The following is a 19,806-nucleotide window of genomic DNA, read 5'->3' as shown; positions in this document are numbered from 1 at the left end:
TGTTGAACTTATGCTCTCTGGGGTTGCTAGCCCAGTACCATAAACACCAACGTATCTCATTGTAATCCCCTTACCAGATTGTAAACCAGTGACATTTATAATATGGCCCAGGGACCACTTACTGACTACCTCACTTTTACTTGCAGTCCTCAGGAGATCTGCTGCTCCACATACCTGTGGGCACGAATTCACAGCCCACCTATTCTGACATATTGCCAGAACCAGAGTTAAATACAGGGAAAGAGAGAGGAAAAAAAATGTCTAAAAAGGCAAAAATAAGCAGTTGGAATTGCTTTAAGGTAGATCTGAGACACTGGTTCTTGAGCACATCACTCCTCCTGATAACATAGCAGAAAAACGTTCCAAGGCACTTCACAGAGGCGCAAGGGGAAAAATGGATACCGGGCCAAAGGAGAGATTTGAAGCAGTGACCAAAAGCTTGGTCGAAGAGGTGGGTTTTAACAAGGGTCTTAAAGAAGGAATGGGAGATGGAGAGGCAGAAGAGGTTTAAGAAGGACTGCACAGCAATTTAAGATTTTTAGTTATTACTTAGCTCAATGAAAAAGTCAGTGGATTGTTAAACCTGATGTCTAGTATTCCATTACCCGATCATTTTGTGTTCTTAAGATGAACATTGAGCAGGGTGTCAGCTACAAGCTTTCCAGTGGAGCACTGCTTTAAGTTTATATGGTCCATTTATCGACGCACTATAAAGCTGCCCTTCAAGGTTAGTTCAATATGTGGCTCCAGTGCACTGAGTGATCCCGAGCTTTGCTGCATTATCAGAGATAAATACTCACAAACGCCCTGGTATACTGGTTCAGGTCACTGTTTATAGCCCTCGTGAAAGCTTCTTTTACAAAATTCGGAGGTGAGAAGTCAGGAAATCCCTGTCCCAGGTTGACAACTGAATAGTCAGCAGCAAGCTTTGTAAATTCTATCCTGAAACCATTGGAAAGAAACACAAATCAGAAATCTTTTTACCTGCTTTCACACCTCTCTCCCTAGTACTCAGCACAACTACCTGCTGTGAGGGGAGCAGGTCACTCGGTAACAAACATCTCCAGTAATTCTGCTTTATAACTGACTGCTAACAGGTACAAGTGTGGTCCAGGTAAACCCAACCTCAGATTTTTCTCTCCCATAAAATTGGACAACATGATCACCTCCATTTTGCAACTCCCCCCCCAAAGGCCAACTGAGTTGCAGCACCCTCTCTGGTACACTCTATTTGTCCTTAGATGTACTGTTTTGAAACATACTAAGTTTTTTAAAAATTCTAAAACAATAAACAAATTTAAAGCAGCCCTAAAGCTATAAAAAGAACACTGAGTCACCCTTGCATTATAATTTTTTTCTTTTGAGTACACACACGGTGTGAGGAATTTTGCCACTGCCAGCAAATATCGTAAAGTGGCAGGCGTGTTGCTCCATGATATTCCATCCACTGAAATCTGGCAGCAGGCAAGCTTCCTCGATGCCAGTTTCTAGTCAGAAAATTAGCCCTGTAAGCTAGACATCAATTTACCAAATATTGTTGTCTAGTCCTTCAATTCTCCGAGAATGTATCTGATGGGACATCTTTTCCTGCAAAATGCATAGAGACCAGATTTTACTTACAATAGTCAAATATATCAAAAGCAAGCAATTAAATAATAAACAGCACCAAATCACAACTAAACAACACACAGAAGAATTGGTGATATATTTGCAACACTACACTGTCAATGGAATTGCAGAAGACAGCAGAACTAGGCAACATTCTGCTGAGCTAGTGGCACTATAATCCACACATTAGTTAGAATAAATGATTATAAATTCCAGAATATCTGATATAAAAAGGATATGAAAAGGGTAACAAACCTAGGGCCATCCTTAGCAAGCTCACAATGTCAGTAAGAACTTATATTTGTACAGTACCTTTCATTTCCTTAGGATGCCCGAAAGCATTTCACAGCTAATTAATTACTTTTGAAGCATAGTCACTGTCACTATTGTAACGAATCTTACAACACCAGGTTATAGTCCAACAGTTTTATTTGAAAATCACAAGCTTTCGGAGGCTTTCTCCTTAGTCAGGTGAGTGTGGGATTCCACGAAAGGTACCGCATATATAGTCAGAGAACAATGCCTGGTGATATACAGGTAATCTTTCCAACTGCCTGTTGTCAAAGCAATCAAAGGAGTCGAATAGTGTTCAGACAGAGAGACATTACATACAGGACTACTGAACATACAAACGGTCAGAACCCAAAGACAGACAGACAGAATGATCAGTTGTATTAAAAACAGATCAACTTTTTTCGCTGGTGGGGTTACGTGTAGCGTGACATGAACCCAAGATCCCGGTTGAGGCCTCGGTAAGGTCATCCCCACGCCTCCACTACTCGCCTTCAAACAGCCACCCAACCTCAAACAGACCATCGATCGCAGCAAATTCCCCAGCTTTCAGGAGAACAGCGTCCACGACACCACACAACCCTGCCACAGCAACCTCTGCAAGACATGCCAGATCATCGACACAGATACCACCATCACACGAGAGGACACCACCCACCACTCCTGTGACTCGGCCAACGTTGTCTACCTCATACGTTGCAGGAAAGGATGCCCCGGAGCATGGTACATTGGCGAGACCATGCAGACACTGCGACAACGGATGAACGGACACCGCGCAACAATCGCCAGACAGGAGGGTTCCCTCCCAGTCAGGGGTGCGGAACTTGGCTATCAATTTCTGCTCGACGATTTTGCGTTGTCGTGTGTCTCGAAGGCCGCCTTGGAGAACGCTTACACGAAGATCGGTGGCTGAACGTCCTTGACTGCTGAAGTGTTCCCTGACTGGGAGGGAACCCTCCTGTCTGGCGATTGTTGCGCGGTGTCCGTTCATCCGTTGTCGCAGTGTCTGCATGGTCTCGCCAATGTACCATGCTCCGGGGCATACTTTCCTGCAACGTATGAAGTAGACAACGTTGGCCGAGTCACAGGAGTATGAACCATTTACCTGGTGGGTGGTGTCCTCTCGTGTGATGGTGGTATCCGTGTCGATGATCCGGCATGTCTTGCAGAGGTTGCCGTGGCAGGGTTGTGTGGTGTCGTGGACGCTGTTCTCCTGAAAGCTGGGTGATTTGCTGTGAACGATGGTCTGTTTGAGGTTGGGTGGCTGTTTGAAGGCGAGTAGTGGAGGCGTGGGGATGGCATTAGCGAGGTGTTCGTCATCATCGATGACGTTGAAGGCTGCGGAGAACATGGCGTAGTTTCTCCGCAGCCTGTGTCGATGGCATTGCGTTGTGCTCGGGTGACATTCTGGACTGTCTTGAGTGCGGCTGATGAATCTGGCGTTGACGCATCTCCTGACAGCTTGAGCATACATGTCAAGCTTAGGGCAGCGACCCTCCAGAGGAGTCCAGTTTGACTCTTCTTCGGTTTCTTCATGGTCAGGAGATGCGTCAATGCCAGATTCATCAGCCGCACTCACAAGACAGTCCAGAATGTCACTCGAGCACAACGCAATCGACGTTCTCAAGACCAACCGCAACATCGTCATCAAACCAGCGGACAAAGGAGGAGCCATCGTCATACAGAACAGAACGGACTATTGCAAAGAAGCATACCGACAACTGGACAACCAGGAACACTACAGACGGTTACCCGCAGATCCGACCAAAGAACACACCCACCAAGCTCAACAAACTGATCAAGACCTTCGACCCAGACCTTCAAAGCATCCTACGTGCTCTCATCCCACGTACTCCCCGCGTGGGAGACTTCTACTGCCTCCCAAAGATACACAAAGCCAACACACCCGGACGTCCTATCGTATCAGGCAACGGAACCCTGTGTGAGAACCTCTCTGGATACGTCGAGAGCATCCTGAAACCCATCGTACAGGAAACCCCCAGCTTCTGTCGCGACACTACAGACTTCCTACAAAAACTCAGCACCCACGGACCAGTTGAACCAGGAACACTTCTCACCATGATGGACGTCTCGGCACTCTACACCAGTATCCCCCACGATGACGGCATCGCTGCAACAGCCTCAGTACTCAACACCAATAACAGCCAATCTCCAGACGCCATCCTACAACTCATCCGCTTCATCCTGGATCACAATGTCTTCACCTTCGATAACCAGTTCTTTACCCAAACACACGGAACAGCCATGGGGACCAAATTCGCACCCCAATACGCCAACATTTTCATGCACAAGTTCGAGCACGACTTCTTCACTGCACAGGACCTCCAACCAACGCTATACACCAGATACATCGATGACATTTTCTTCCTATGGACCCACGGCAAAGAATCACTGAAGAGACTACACAATAACATCAACAAGTTCCATCCCACCATCAAACTCACCATGTACTACTCCTCAGAATCGGTTTCTTTCTTGGACACACGAATCTCCATCAAAGACGGACACCTCAGCACCTCACTCTACCGCAAGCCCACGGACAACCTCACGATGCTCCACTTTTCCAGCTTCCACCCTAACCACGTCAAACAGGCCATCCCCTATGGACAGGCCCTGCGAATACACAGAATCTGCTTAGATGAGGAGGAACGCAATGGACACCAACTGACGCTGAAAGACGCCCTTGTAAGAACGGGATATGGTGCTCGACTCGTCGATCGACAGTTCTGACGGGCCACAGCGAAAAATCGCATAGACCACCTCAGAAGACAAACACGGGCTGCAACCAACAGAGTACCCTTCGTTGTCCAGTACTTCCCCGGAGCGGAGAAACTACACCATGTTCTCTGCAGCCTTCAACGTCATCGATGACTACGAACACCTCGCTAAGGCCATCCCCACGCCTCCACTACTCGCTTTCAAACAGCCACCCAATCTCAAACAGACCATCGTTCGCAGCAAATTACCCAGCTTTCAGGAGAACAGCGTCCACACAACCTCTGCAAGACATGCCAGATCATCGACACAGATACCACCATCACACGAAAGGACACCACCCACCAGGTACATGGTTCATACTCCTGTGACTCGGCCAACGTTGTCTACCTCATACGTTGCAGGAAAGGATGCCCCGGAGCATGGTACATTGGAGAGACACTGCGACAACGGATGAACGGACACCGCGCAACAATCGCCAGACGGGAGGGTTCCCTCCCAGTCGGGGAACACTTCAGCAGTCGAGGACATTCAGCCACCGATCTTCGGGTAAGCGTTCTCCAAGGCAGCCTTCGAGACACATGACAACGCAAAATCGTCGAGCAGAAATTGATAGCCAAGTTCCGCACCCATGAGGACGGCCTCAACCGGGATCTTGGGTTCATGTCACGCTACACATAACCCCACCAGCGAAAAAAAGTTATCTGTTTTTAATACAACTGATCATTCTGTCTGTCTGTCTGTCTGTCTTTGGGTTCTGACAGTTTGTATATTCAGTAGTCCTGTATGTGATGTCTCTCTGTCTGAACACTATTCGACTCCTTTGATTGCTTTGACAACAGGCAGTTGGAAAGATTACCTGTATATCACCAGGCATTGTTCTCTGACTATATATGCGGTACCTTTCGTGGAATCCCACACTCACCTGACTAAGGAGAAAGCCTCCGAAAGCTTGTGATTTTCAAATAAAACTGTTGGACTATAACCTGGTTTTGTAAGATTCCTTACATTTGTCCACCCCAGTCCATCACCGGCATCGCCACATCACTGTCACTATTGTTATGTAGACAATCACTGTAGCCAATTTGCACAAGAAACGTCCCATAAACAGCAATGAGACAAGTAATTGGTTAATCTGTTCTGGTGGTGTTGATTGAGGGATAAATGTTGGCCAGGACCCTGCTTTTTTCTGACTAGTGCCATAGGGTATTTTACATCCACCTGAATTGGCAGATGGGATCTCAGTTTAATGTCTCATCGAAAAGATGGCACCTCTGACAATGCAGCACTCTCTCAGTATTACAATGAAGTGTCAGCCTAGATAGTGTGCTCAAGTTATGCAGTGAGGCTTGAACCAGAAACCTTTTGACTCTGATGCGAGAGTGCTACCATTGAGCCAAGCTGGCACCTAGTCAGAAAAAGCATCAGTGAGCTAGCAATGAAGATATAATGAAATGAAAAGTGGAGGAGAATGGGTAGTGGGCATTACAAAGCCAGGTAAAGCTAAGAAACAGGGAGCATCACCTGGCAAAAAGGGGAATGGAAGTAGTCTGCCAGGGAATTTTTGGCTGACAACAGGGAACAATGCACACTTCACCCTGATGTGCCTTGGGTCATTTTTCTTCACTAAAGGCACAATATAAATGCTAGTTCTTGTTACTCTATGCCATTCTAACCTTGCAGAAGGTATCATGCTTACATTTGCTCTAATATCCCTGCTGTACACTTTGGCTTTCTTGAGTCACCTGACTTCAACCACTCATCACTAAATTCATCAATTGTCTCTACCACTCCACTAACCTTAACGCTCTAGAACTTTTCAACTTTGTCAAACAAAACTGAACTTCTCATCTCTGAATTCTCCTCTGATGAAAAATCATGATTTTCAGTGTCCTCAATCTTCACTATCAACAGTGGTTCCTCCTCTTCTCTTCTACTGATCAGACTGGCAGAAATGACTGTTATCATGAATGACCTCAAACAACTCATCAATCAGCCTGATCAGTACAGTTGTTATCAGACTGAAGGGTACACACCCAAAACATCATACCCTGTCTGACGAAGGATACGCACCCAAAACATCATAACCTGGCTTTTCTCTTTACAGATGCTAACTGACCTCCTGAGTATTTCCAGTATTGTGTTTTTTTTATTTCTGTCTGGAATGCTGATCACTGAATTAACACTTAAAATACTCCTTTTTTTCCCCAAAGGTAGCCTTTAACTTGAATATTTTTTGAGCAAAGATAATACAAACAATTTCTGAACAGTCATATAAGTTTTCAATACAGCACTTAGAAGGCAAAGCCCAACTCTAGAAGTTGCGTACATAATTTAGACTCAATGCACTGCACTACTGAAGGAATGCTTCATCATCAAGGATGTCATCCTTTGGATATGGGATGCTGCTGTGTGCAAAATGGCTGCCGTGTTTTCCTACATTAGTCACCTCACTTATACATGAAACACTTCAAGACATTTCTAGAGACATCTTCCTTCCTTTACTGCTACTCGACTTTTCATAGCTAAGTAATTGCAGAAAGAAAACTATTCACCTTTTTCATGTGCAAAATATTGTTGATCAAGCTGTTATTTCTAATGATTGTTTGGGTTGGTCTCCTAAGCATATCAGCTATCTCCTCTGTAACTAGGAACCTGTACATATAAAGACTGTTAAAATCCACTCGATCTTCTGACCATCATCTGCTAAAAATGAAAGTATGAAATACTGAATAGCCTTATAATTATTGATATATTCAGCAGAAAACACTTCCCTTTTAATATACCATGAACAATAACACAAAATATGAATCTTGGTACAATGTTTCTGTTACAACATGCTCTGAAACAGTGATTTTCATAACTTTGCATAGATTTGGGTTAAGTATATACTGAACAGCAGTGTGTATATATATATATATATATATATATATATATTATATCTTCCAAATTTTGTCTGATAACACACCTATGAAGCACCTTGGGATGTTTTACTACATTAAAGGCACTATATAAATGCAAGTTGTTGTTGTCATAGAAATATTTTTAGATAAATGTGGTTTTACAATAATGGTAAATAGCAGGGAATTAATTACAATACTTTTCATTTTATTTAGCAAAAAGAGCCTCCCTAAATTTCTAGCCAATTATTTTGCATAATACTGAATATCTCTGGAATAGTTTAATAGCTATCAAAAGACAGCTTTTAAGTGAGTGCCCCCCACACTGTCAGCACTCACAGTTAAGCTTCATGCACGAATAATGGCCACTCGGATAAGGTACAACAGGGCATCTGATGCTCGTTAAACTATACTCCAGAAAAGGGAGAACGCCTTCAGGAAATGTTGAGAGAAAACTGGTGAGTAAATCATTATTCTTCAGGAAGAAATAGCCATCGTCTTCTTGCCTCTCCCCACCCCACAAAATGTTCCCTCGCCACTGATTCCACCCTCCTTACTCCCCTTTATCTACTGTCAAAGGCTGAAGCTGTTTGCACCTTCAGCGTCCTATTTGACCGAGTTGAGCTTCTGACCCCATATCCTCTCCATCACAAAGGCCGCTTACTTACACCTCCATATCACTGCCCATCTCTGCCTCTGGCTGAGCCCATCGTTTGCTGAAACCCTCATCCATGCCTTTGGAATAGTCAACTTTGGAATAGTCAGCTCTGGAGATGACAATGTTTTACTGGCTGGCCACCCATCCTCAACCCTGCATAAATTTCAGCTCATCCAAAACTCTACTGCCCGTCTCCTAACCCGCACCAAGTCCCGCTTGCCCATCACCCGTGTGCTAGCTGACCTATATTGACTCCCGGTCTCGCAACGCCTCCAATTGAAAATTCTCATCCTCATGTCTAAATCCCTTCACGGCCTCGTCCCCAATCTCTGTAATCTCCTACAGCCCTTCGGGAACTCTGCATTCCTCCAACTCTGGCCTCATGCAACCCCCACTCCCTTCTTCTCACCATTGGCAACTGTGTCTTAATTTAATTGCACTTCTTTTATATGCCTTCCTACTGATACTACATCATCTTCCTTCAATTAGGGAAAATAAAAACTCAGGTGTTACTGTCTTCAGCAGGATTTCTTTGTCTAAACTCTCATGTTTATATTGATTCTCTTTCATATACTGGAACTGAATGACTCTGTAAAATGCTATCCTACAAATAGTAAGTTTATGAAAAGCTACGCATGTGCTTTTTGTAAACGCATCTGCAAATGAATGTATATATTTCTAAATTTATATTTGTGCATTGAAGTGCTTTATTAGAAATAAATCTGCTCTTGGTTCATGTTTGATGAAATGTTACTCATTTCAAGTATGAAATCATTCAAATTTTTTTTTGCACAATGCATTTTTGCATTACAAATTTAGCAGCAGTGCAAATCAGTACAGTTCACGTCGATGCCAAATCTATGGGCATGTAAGTCACGCGTCCAGGTCCAAAATGCCTTTGAAGTTGAAGAAAAACAGGACTACCTATTCATAAGAACATAAGAAACAGGAGCAGGAGTAGGCCAATCGGCCCTTCGAGCCTGTTCCGCCATTTAATAAGATCATGGCTGATCTGATCCTAACCTCAAATCTAAATTCATGTCCACTTTCCTGCCCGCTCCCCGTAACCCCTAATTCCCTTCACTTCTAGGAAACTGTCTATTTCTGCTTTGAATTTATTCAATGATGTAGCTTCCACAGCTTCCTGGGGCAGCAAATTCCACAGACCTACCACCCTCTGAATGAAGAAGTTTCCCCTCATCTCAGTTTTGAAGGAGCAGCCCCTTATTCTAAGATTATGCCCCCTAGTTCTAGTTTCACCCAACCTTTGGAACATCCTCACCGCATCCACCCGATCAAGCCCCTTCACAAGCTTATATGTTTCAATAAGATCGCCTCTCATTCTTCCGAACTCCAATGAGTAGAGTCCCAATCTACTCAACCTCTCCTCATATGTCCGCCCCCTCATCCCTGGGATTAACCGCGTGAACCTTCTTTGTACTGCCTCGAGAGCAAGTATGTCTTTTCTTAAGTATGGAGACCAAAACTGTATGCAGTATTCCAGGTGCGGTCTCACCAATACCTTATATAACTGCAGCAATACCTCCGTTTTTATATTCTATCCCCCTAGCGATAAACGCCAACATTCCGTTGGCCTTCTTGATCACCTGCTGCACCTGCATACTAACTTTTTGATTTTCTTGCACTAGGACCCCCAGATCCCTTTGTACTGCAGTACTTTCCAGTCTCTTGCCATCAAGAAAATAACTTGCTCTCTGGTTTTTCCTGCCAAAGTGCATAACCTCACATTTTCCAATATTGTATTGCATCTGCCAAATCTCCGCCCACTCACCCAGCCTGTCTATATCCCCCTGCAGGTTTTTTATGTCCTCCTCACTCTCTACTTTCCCTCCCATCTTTGTATCATCTGCAAACTTCGACATGTTGCACTCGGCCCCTCCTCCAAATCGTTAATATAGATTGTAAAGAGTTGGGGACCCAGCACCGACCCCTGCGGAACACCACTGGCCACTGGTTGCCAATCCGAGAATGAACCATTTATCCCAACTCTCTGCTTCCTGTTAGATAACCAATCCTCCACCTATGCCAGAATATTACCCCCAATCCAGTGATTCTTTATCTTGAGCAATAATCTTTTACGTGGCACCTTGTCGAATGCCTTCTGGAAGTCTAAATACACTACGTCCACTGGTTCCCCTTTATCCACCCTGTACGTTATGTCCTCAAAGAACTCAAGCAAATTTGTCAGACATGACTTCCCCTTCGTAAACCCATGCTGACTTTGTCCTATTAAATTATGTTTGTCCAAATGTTCTGCTACTGTCTCCTTAATAATAGACTCCAAAATTTTACCCACCACAGATGTTAGGCTAACTAGTCTATAATTTCCAGCCTTCTGTCTACGAACCTTTTTAAATAAATGTAAGGAATCTGACAACACCAGGTTATAGTCCAACAATTTTATTTTAAAATCACAAGCTTTCGGAGATTATCCCCTTCGTCAGGTGAATGAGTGAAAGGTTCTCAAATCGCATATCTTATAAGGCTGGGACACCATCACACCAATCAAAAAGGTGTCGTTGGTGTTCAAACAGGCCAGTCACGGAGAACAGTACGTCCCAGTACACTGAATATACATTGTGTCAATTACACAGACAGAGAGAAAGAGACCCAAATGGCAGTGAGAGAGAGAGAGAAAGAAAGAGAGAGAGAGAGAATTAAAAACGGACAAGTCGAGCGTCATATCCCATTCTTACGAGGGCGTCTTTCAGCGTCTGTAGGTGTCCATCGCGTTCCTCCTCGTCTGAGCAGATCCTGTGTATTCGCAGGGCCTCTCCATAGGGGATGGCCTCTTTGACGTGGTTGGAGTGGAAGCTGGAAAAGTGGAGCATCGTGAGGTTGTCCGTGGGCTTGCGGTAGAGTGAGGTGCTGAGGTGCCCGTCTTTGATGGAGATTTGTGTGTCCAAGAAAGAAACCGATTCTGAGGAGTAGTCCATGGTGAGTTTGATGGTGGGATGGAACTTGTTGATGTTATCGTGTAGTCTCTTCAGTGATTCTTCGCCGTGGGTCCATAGGAAGAAAATGTCGTCGATGTATCTGGTGTATAGCGTTGGTTGGAGGTCCTGTGCAGTGAAGAAGTTGTGCTCGAACTTGTGCATGAAAATGTTGGCGTATTGGGGTGCGAATTTGGTCCCTATGGCTGTTCTGTGTGTTTGGGTAAAGAACTGGTTATCGAAGGTGAAGACATTGTGATCCAGGATGAAGCAGATGAGTTGTAGGATGGCGTCTGGAGATTGGCTGTTGTTGGTGTTGAGTACGGAGGCTGTTGCAGGGATGCCATCGTCGTGGGGGATACTGGTGTAGAGTGCCGAGACGTCCATCGTGGTGAGAAGTGTTCCTGGTTCAACTGGTCCAGGAACTGGTCCAATCTCCAGACGCCATCCTACAACTCATCCGCTTCATCCTGGATCACAATGTCTTCACCTTCGATAACCAGTTCTTTACCCAAACACACAGAACAGCCATAGGGACCAAATTCGCACCCCAATACGCCAACATTTTCATGCACAAGTTCGAGCACAACTTCTTCACTGCACAGGACCTCCAACCAACGCTATACACCAGATACATCGACGACATTTTCTTCCTATGGACCCACGGCGAAGAATCACTGAAGAGACTACACGATAACATCAACAAGTTCCATCCCACCATCAAACTCACCATGGACTACTCCTCAGAATCGGTTTCTTTCTTGGACACACAAATCTCCATCAAAGACTGGCACCTCAGCACCTCACTCTACCACAAGCCCACGGACAACCTCACGATGCTCCAATTTTCCAGCTTCCAACCCAACCACGTCAAAGAGGCCATCCCCTATGGACAGGCCCTACGAATACACAGGATCTGCTCAGACGAGGAGGAACGCGATGGACACCTACAGACGCTGAAAGACGCCCTGTTAAGAACGGGATATGACGCTCGACTTGTCGATTGACAGTTCCGACGGGCCACAGCGAAGAATCGCGTAGACCTCCTCAGAAGACAAACACGGGACGCAACCAACAGAGTACCCTTCGTCGTCCAGTACTTCCCCGGAGCGGAGAAACTACACCATGTTCTCCGCAGCCTTCAACGTGTCATCGATGACAACGAACACCTCGCTAAGGCCATCCCCACGCCTCCACTACTCGCCTTCAAACAGCCACCCAACCTCAAACAGACCATCGTTCACAGCAAATTACCCAGCTTTCAGGAGAACAGCGTCCACGCCACCACACAACCCTGCCACGGCAACCTCTGCAAGACATGCCAGATCATCGACACGGATACCACCATCACACGAGAGGACACCACCCACCAGGTACATGGTTCATACCCCTGTGACTCGGCCAACGTTGTCTACCTCATACGTTGCAGGAAAGGATGCCCCGGAGCATGGTACGTTGGCGAGACCATGCAGACACTGCGACAACGGATGAACGGACACCGCGCAACAATCACCAGACAGGAGGGTTCCCTCCCAGTCGGGGAACACTTTAGCAGTCAAGGACATTCAGCCACCGATCTTCGGGTAAGCGTTCTCCAAGGCGGCCTTCGAGACACACGACAACGCAAAATCGTCGAGCAGAAGTTGATAGCCAAGTTCCACACCCATGAGGACGGCCTCAACCGGGATCTTGGGTTCATGTCACGCTACACGTAACTCCACCAGCAAAAGGGGAAAAAAAAGTTATCTGTTTTTAATACTCTCTCTGTCATTTGGGTCTCTTTCTCTCTGTCTGTGTAATTGACACAATGTATATTCAGTGTCCTGGGACGTACTGTTCTCCGTGACTGGCCTGTTTGAACACCAATGACACCTTTTGATTGGTGTGATGGTGTCCCAGCCTAATATAAGATATGCGATTTGAGAACCTTTCACTCATTCACCTGACGAAGGGGATAATCTCCGAAAGCTTGTGATTTTAAAATAAAACTGTTGGACTATAACCTGGTGTTGTAAGATTCCTTACATTTGTCCACCCCAGTCCATCACCGGCATCTCCACATCATGGCTTTTTAAATAAGGGTGTTACATTAGCAGTTTTCCAATCTGCCGGGACCTTTGCCGAGTCCAGAGAATTTTGGAAAATTATTACCAAAGCATCCACAATCCCCACTGCCTCTTCCCTCAAGACCCTAGGGTGTAAGCCATCAGGTCCAGGGGATTTATCCGCCTTGAGTCCCATTAATTTACTAAGTACCAATTCCTTAGTGATTTTAATCGTATTTAGCTCCTCCCCCCCAGAGCCCCCTCTTTGTCCAGTGTTGGGATATTCTTAGTGTCCTCTACCGTAAAGACTGAAACAAAATATTTGTTCAGCATTTTTGCCATTTCCATGTTTCCCACCATTCATTTCCCGGTCTCATTCTCTAAGGGACCTACGTTTGCCTTAGCCACCCTTTTTCTTTTTATATAATGATAGAAACTCTTGCTATCTGTTTTTATATTTTTTGCTAATTTATTTTCATAATCTATCTTCCCTTTCTTAAATCAATCCTTTAGTTACTTTTTGCTGTCTTTTGAAGACTTCCCAATCTTCTATCCTCCCACTAAGTTTGGCTACCATAGATGTCCTTGTTTTTAGTCGGATATTATCCTTAATTTCTTTACTTAGCCACGGATGGCTGTCATTTCTTTTACACCCTTTTTTCCTCAGTGGAATATATTTGTTTTGAAAGTTGTAAAATAACTCCTTAAATGAACACCACTGCTCATGTACCGTCTTACCCCTTAATCTATTTTCCCAGTCCACTTTAATCAATTCCGCCCTCATACCATCATAGTCTCCTTTATTCAAGCTCAGTACGCTTGTTTGAGAACCAACCTTCTCACCCTCTATTCCAGGGAGTCTAACTCGGCTTTGCTTGGGTGTGAGGTCAGTGCCCAACTTTGAATTCGGATTGCATTTAGACTACAACTGCAGCAATTGGTGCGAAGCAAAACCACTTCTCACCAACGCTACAATAGTTGCGTGAATGACCTCCTTAAATTAAAGGATTGATTAAAAATGTTAATCAATCAACGCAGCTCAAGCACGATGGATGTTTGAATGGGCTTTTTTTGTAACCTGATCACAAATGTTACTCCTCTGGTCTCCCCTGTTGCGAGTGATATAACTTCCAACCTCAGCAATCGAAAAATAAAATGTAAAAGTCAAGACACTTAGGGCAAAACCTTGAAAAGAAACCAAACTGTGGACATAACACTGGGTCTGGCATCGAGAATCTTCTCACCCAGCGTCGCCCTTCAAGCCGTCCACTTGTCTTTCAGCCGCTTGAGTATTTTCCAGCGTTTTCTTGCGATTTATTCCTCACTTACTCACACTCCAGGACCAGCCGTGGTTAACTCGGTGGGAAGCCGCAGTGTGACGCCGCTTTCAAGGGCGGGCCCTCCACCGGTGGGATAAACAAACGGGGCGGATCCTTTGCCGCCCCGCGCGCCACGCCGGACCCTGACAGGAGGAGCACCGTTTCATCCAAAGACGAAAATATGGCGTCGGCTCTGCCGGTTTCTTGAACGTTCAGGTATTTTTTCATTTGGTAAACTGGCTTATCGGTCCGACTTTATTTATTTACTTTGTCCAAGTATCGGCGCAAAATTTTTCCATTCTGTCAAAGTTGCACGCAAATTCGGAGCCGGGAGGGAAACGTTGCGCGTTTTCCGGCCTGCGTGTGGCGCCACTTCCGGCGGGGTGGGGGGGGAAATGTGTTTGTTTGGGGGCGGGGGGGAAAAAAAAACACAAAAAAAAAACCCCCAAGAAAGGAGCTAACAAGTAAAGAAGCCCAGGGCCGTCCCGGGGAGGGAGTGTGGGGCCGGCTGCTGGTGCCCGGGAGGTGAGCTTGGACTGTGCGGTGTCTATGTGTGTTTCAGTCAATGATCAGCTTCATAACCTGCTCTCTCTGAGCGGCCAGTGTTACCGGCACTAACTTGGGTTTTACACCTCGCTCCTTGGCTGGGGCTCTGGTGGCATTGGGCTGGCAGGGGCGGGACTGCCCCCGTGGCGGTGGGCTGGCAGGGGCGGGACTGCCCCCGCGGCGGCGGGCTGGCAGGGGCGGGACTGCCCCCGCGGCGGCGGGCTGGCAGGGGCGGGACTGCCCCCGCGGCGGCGGGCTGGCAGGGGCGGGACTGCCCCCGCGGCGGCGGGCTGGCAGGGGCGGGACTGCCCCCGCGGCGGCGGGCTGGCAGGGGCGGGACTGCCCCCGCGGCGGCGGGCTGGCAGGGGCGGGACTGCCCCCGCGGCGGCGGGCTGGCAGGGGCGGGACTGCCCCCGCGGCGGCGGGCTGGCAGGGGCGGGACTGCCCCCGCGGCGGCGGGCTGGCAGGGGCGGGACTGCCCCCGCGGCGGCGGGCTGGCAGGGGCGGGACTGCCCCCGCGGCGGCGGGCTGGCAGGGGCGGGACTGCCCCCGCGGCGGCGGGCTGGCAGGGGCGGGACTGCCCCCGCGGCGGCGGGCTGGCAGGGGCGGGACTGCCCCCGCGGCGGCGGGCTGGCAGGGGCGGGACTGCCCCCGCGGCGGCGGGCTGGCAGGGGCGGGACTGCCCCCGCGGCGGCGGGCTGGCAGGGGCGGGACTGCCCCCGCGGCGGCGGGCTGGCAGGGGCGGGTCCATCGCTGGCAGCGGCGGGCTGGCAGGGGCGGGTCCATCGCTGGCAGCGGCGGGCTGGCAGGGGCGGGTCCATCGCTGGCAGCGGCGGGCTGGCAGGGGCGGGACCATCGCTGGCAGCGGCGGGCTGGCAGGGGCGGGACCATCGCTGGCAGCGGCGGGCTGGCAGGGGCGGGACCGCCATTGGCAGCAGGCTGTCAACTGGGGCTCTGGTGGCTGTGGGCTGGCAGCTGGTCCCACCTGTGGTGGTGGGCTGGCAGGTGGTGCTGCAGGAGGCACTGGACTGCAACTGGGTCTCTAGTGGCAGCGGACTGTTAGCTGAGTCATCGATAGCCAGCAGCTGGGACTTTGCTTATTCGACTAACAACCAAGGAGCTGATGTTCATGAGGTGAAGCTGGGGAGTCCGTGTCTGTAGTCTGTGACCAGGGCATTGGTGACTGTGGACTGGATTTGAGGTATTGGTTGTAGTTGGCAGGCTCTGGGTTGTTGATGACTTTGGGCTGGCATAGGATTGTGGAAATTAGAGGCTAGTGTGTGGGTATCAATGTCTGTGGGATGGCGTTGAGTCTGTCATGGTTGGGGCATCTGAAATGGGAATCTGAATTCATTAGGTTTTTACAAGCTGATAATTATTGTACTTTTATTATTTTAGTCAAATTATCATGTACTCAGAGATGGTAGTTGTTCAGAATTTGGAAAGTTTAAAGTCTGGCAACAGAAAGACACAGTAGGTAACCGTACTATCTGATGTGGTGATCCCATAGTCTGTACTGAGTTACTTAGTCACAGTTAGATGGCAGTGTACGTGTTACTTTTCAATATCCCCGGCTAGGGAGTAGAAAATGGCCAGGGTTCCCACTGCTCATTGCTGTCCAACAACCCCCGTTGTAAATGCTTGTGCCTATGGACATGTGGTGAGTACAAGATCAAGCTCAATTATATTTGCTCGCATGATCAATCAATCTTCCAGTTAATTCCAAGTCAGTCTGTCATTCAGCGATGGGTTGCCATCCTCCATTGCTATTACCCACCAGCACACTTTATTTCTTGAACTGGAACGTGGATGGGCTAGGCTGGGCTGTGAACGTCTCCACAGACAAGAGCGTCTTTAGCAAGGCTGGAATGTTCATCTCCATGTTGGCAGATAATTCATCATCAAGAAGCTATCTAGTAACTCAACTGAGAATTGAAGGAGCTCATGATCATGAGCTGACAGCTGGGGAGCCAGTGTTTATAGTCTGGTGACCAGGGCATTGATGACAGTGGACTGGCTCTGGGATGTTGGTTGTAGTTGGCTGGCTTGTGGTCATTGACTGTTGTCTGGCATGGGGTTGTAGTGCAGGCAAATTCACTCATCTGGAGGCTGGGTTCAAACTTGGGAGTCCTCAAGCTATAACTTGAATTACTAGGTCATGGCATTTTTGATTCACTGTTATTTGTCAAAAAGCAATGTGATAGTCTTAGAGAAAATTAAGTGTTGTCAATTTTTCACACTTTTGTATTTTTATTTAAAGGAAATTAAAGTCCTTTACAAATAAATACAGAAACTGAAAAGGGTAAGTCCATTTTCATACTCTTGTTGCACCCTAACCTTGCAGTAGTAATGATAACCTTGCTGTGCCTCCCACCTGTCATTAGTCCCTGTGGCCACTGAAGCCACTCCGCTTACTGTGTGATTGTTTTTCTGCTTTGAAATGCTGATGAGCTTTTCTTGTTGCAGTTATTGCTGTTGTGGACCCATATACGATGTTTGCAGCATATTTTAATTATTGTGTGCTCTTTATCAGTGGATATACAAATGGGGGAAAAAGGTGCTGTGTAATGTTGCAATCGTAGTAAAGCAAAATGGTGGTTGGGAAATTTTCCTGCCACAGTAGGACCTATGTCATCTGCAGTGATTGGTGGATAATGGAAATGTGCAATAATTGGGATTCTTCACATTTTGGTCTTGGTCATATGGTAGAGCAATACCATAGGCACGGACATGAGGATAATACAACAATAAAAGAAACATTTTGCATTTTCATGCACCAAAAAAGATGAAATACAAATAACAAAAGGAAGTTGGGCAGTTACTCAATATCTCTGGCATAGCTTTTTCCTGTGAAAATGACAGCAAGCAATGGCGGTTCCACAATACGTCCACTTGAATTAAGGAAAGCACAAAGTTGTGCACTTAGGTTATAGACTTTTGTCCTTCAGAGATTACATTGTGTCAAGGGAGTGTATTTTGAGGTAGGGTGAAGTACTACCAGTTAGAGTCTGTTACTAGTTACAGCAATTTGAGGTGACGAATGAAGAGCATCACATAAGAATCATCTTAGCTTAAATGTGATTTTTTTTCCTTTTGTGTATGGGAACCAATTTGCTAAATAATCCTACTGAGGGCTCTGGCATATCAATATTGTATTTTTCATGACTATATATGGTCAACACATTTTTATAAAAGCAAAATATTTTTAAACTCATCTAAACTTTCCATTTGGATGTGGCTGCAGACATCTTGGAAGCCACTGTGCCTATATTGCGCAAGAGATCCAAGAACAATAAGTTCAAGGCAAGGTTCACAGACAAACTTTAAAAATGTTCTGGTTCTACATTGAAAGGCAAAATCTAGCTGTGTATTGGGATTAAGACACTGAAGAAATTGTAGAGATTGGAGCCGACTGTCTGATATGAAAGGAAATTCCGTTGAAAACTTCTCATCAGCTTGCTAGACTCTTCCTATTGTATTGCAGTCCATTGCCAAGATTTGTGCATGCAATTGTTCTAAGAAGGTGTGTGTTGTATTGAATCTGACGACAAACTTGGGAGCCAAGGTCTAAAAGCATTTGAGGCGTAGCAACTATCCATCCTGTTCTTTTTCTTTGTTTACAGTTCTTAATTATATTAAATTTAGCAGTAAGTTTTTTTTAATGATTTTGACTTGCTGAAAAACTTTTCTGGATTGTTCATAAACAATTTTGATTTTAGTTTTACCTGATGTTACTTTTCTCTCTGTGCATTCGTGGTCCCTTCAGTCTACACCATTGTAGCAACAGAGAGCAGGCGGTTAATCTGCTTTTGATACCCTGCAAACGGTTGCTGCTCCGAGGAGGAGGCCTATGCGAATTGACTGGTGCAACATGCCCTTTCCCTTTTAACAACAGCTTAGCACAAGTGTAGAGTTCGTCGTGTGAGGAGTGGTGAGAGCGAATCTGTATCCTCCTGCTCCGTGGAATAATGAGCTAATAGACCAATGAAGCGCACTGCTGAGTCAAAAGCAGCAGTTTTCCTTTTAACAATATAATCCAACACAGCATGCCGCAATGGATGCTACCAGAGCAGCAATGAAGTGTATCCCGGAGTGATAGGATGCTGGTTCATGGCTATAGTTCCCCATGTGTTGAGTCCCCAGTTTCAGCTACATCCTTATGGTGGAGCATTTACCCCATGAAAAGGAGCAATTCTGAGGAAGAGTGAGAGTCGGCCCAGAAGGCAACTTAAAAATGGCAGGGGCTTGGGAGCAGCTCACCAACTTGGTTGTACCTATGGAGGGAGAAGAGGGGCAAGGGAATGTAGCTTAAAATGAGGATGTGGGAAGGGAGAACTACTTGAAAAGAACTCCTTCGTTAAACCCATAAAAGATAATAAGGTAATAAGATGGATTGAAAAGCTGAAAAATCATAGAGCAAAGTTTAAGTTGGGCTCTCTTTAATGGCTTTTAAAAAAAAATAAACGAGTACTGCCAATTTAAAACTGCAATACTTTTTTTCCCCTCTGATTTTTTTCTGTTTTTGTTTTCAGTTTTGTAAGTCCATTTGTAATTCTGCTGATGTAAAATTGTATGAACTTGCCAAGCACATGAATTACTGGCACCAAATGTAAATAATTTTCAAATGTAGTAATATAAATCGGCAAACAGCCTAGAAGGAGGGACAAGTATAACATGCAACAAAGGGTTCTACAGATACACATAGCGTGCAACTTGGAATAAGTACTTTTGTTTTCCTCAAGGGTTGAT

General features: G+C 46.3%; 2 protein-coding genes across 15 annotated transcripts in view; one reads left to right on the top strand and one right to left on the bottom strand.

Annotated features, from left to right (window-relative positions):
* Positions 1-14,837, bottom strand: part of LOC137300626 (kynurenine--oxoglutarate transaminase 1-like) — a 31,015-nt gene extending 16,178 nt beyond the window's left edge. For 2 of the 8 annotated variants that reach the window (XM_067969815.1, XM_067969820.1), the window contains exons 1-4: positions 14,378-14,400; positions 7,191-7,290; positions 1,529-1,587; positions 801-942 (exon numbers count right to left, since the gene is read on the bottom strand). In XM_067969815.1, coding sequence (XP_067825916.1) covers positions 801-942; positions 1,529-1,587; positions 7,191-7,262 — 273 coding nt within the window. In that variant the 5' untranslated portion in view covers positions 7,263-7,290; positions 14,378-14,400. Of the gene's footprint in view, positions 1-800; positions 943-1,528; positions 1,588-7,190; positions 7,342-14,270; positions 14,336-14,377; positions 14,401-14,436 lie in introns of those variants that run through there. The other 6 variants (XM_067969817.1, XM_067969816.1, XM_067969818.1 and 3 more) reach the window with 6 other exon arrangements.
* LOC137300622 (volume-regulated anion channel subunit LRRC8A) overlaps positions 1-19,806 on the top strand; it is a 103,206-nt gene that overhangs the window by 49,186 nt on the left and 34,214 nt on the right. For 2 of the 7 annotated variants that reach the window (XM_067969802.1, XM_067969804.1), the window contains exons 1-2: positions 14,947-15,036; positions 17,318-17,359. The exons of 2 other annotated variants lie outside the window; for them this stretch is intronic. The gene's annotated coding sequence lies outside the window, so the exon portion shown is untranslated. Of the gene's footprint in view, positions 1-14,576; positions 14,728-14,946; positions 15,037-17,317; positions 17,360-19,806 lie in introns of those variants that run through there. 3 more of the 7 variants (XM_067969803.1, XM_067969807.1, XM_067969808.1) reach the window with 3 other exon arrangements.

Source organism: Heptranchias perlo, chromosome 31, assembly GCF_035084215.1.
Source record: "Heptranchias perlo isolate sHepPer1 chromosome 31, sHepPer1.hap1, whole genome shotgun sequence".
NCBI classification, from domain to species: Eukaryota; Metazoa; Chordata; class Chondrichthyes; order Hexanchiformes; family Hexanchidae; genus Heptranchias; species Heptranchias perlo.
This window is presented reverse-complemented; position numbering and strand designations above follow the sequence as displayed.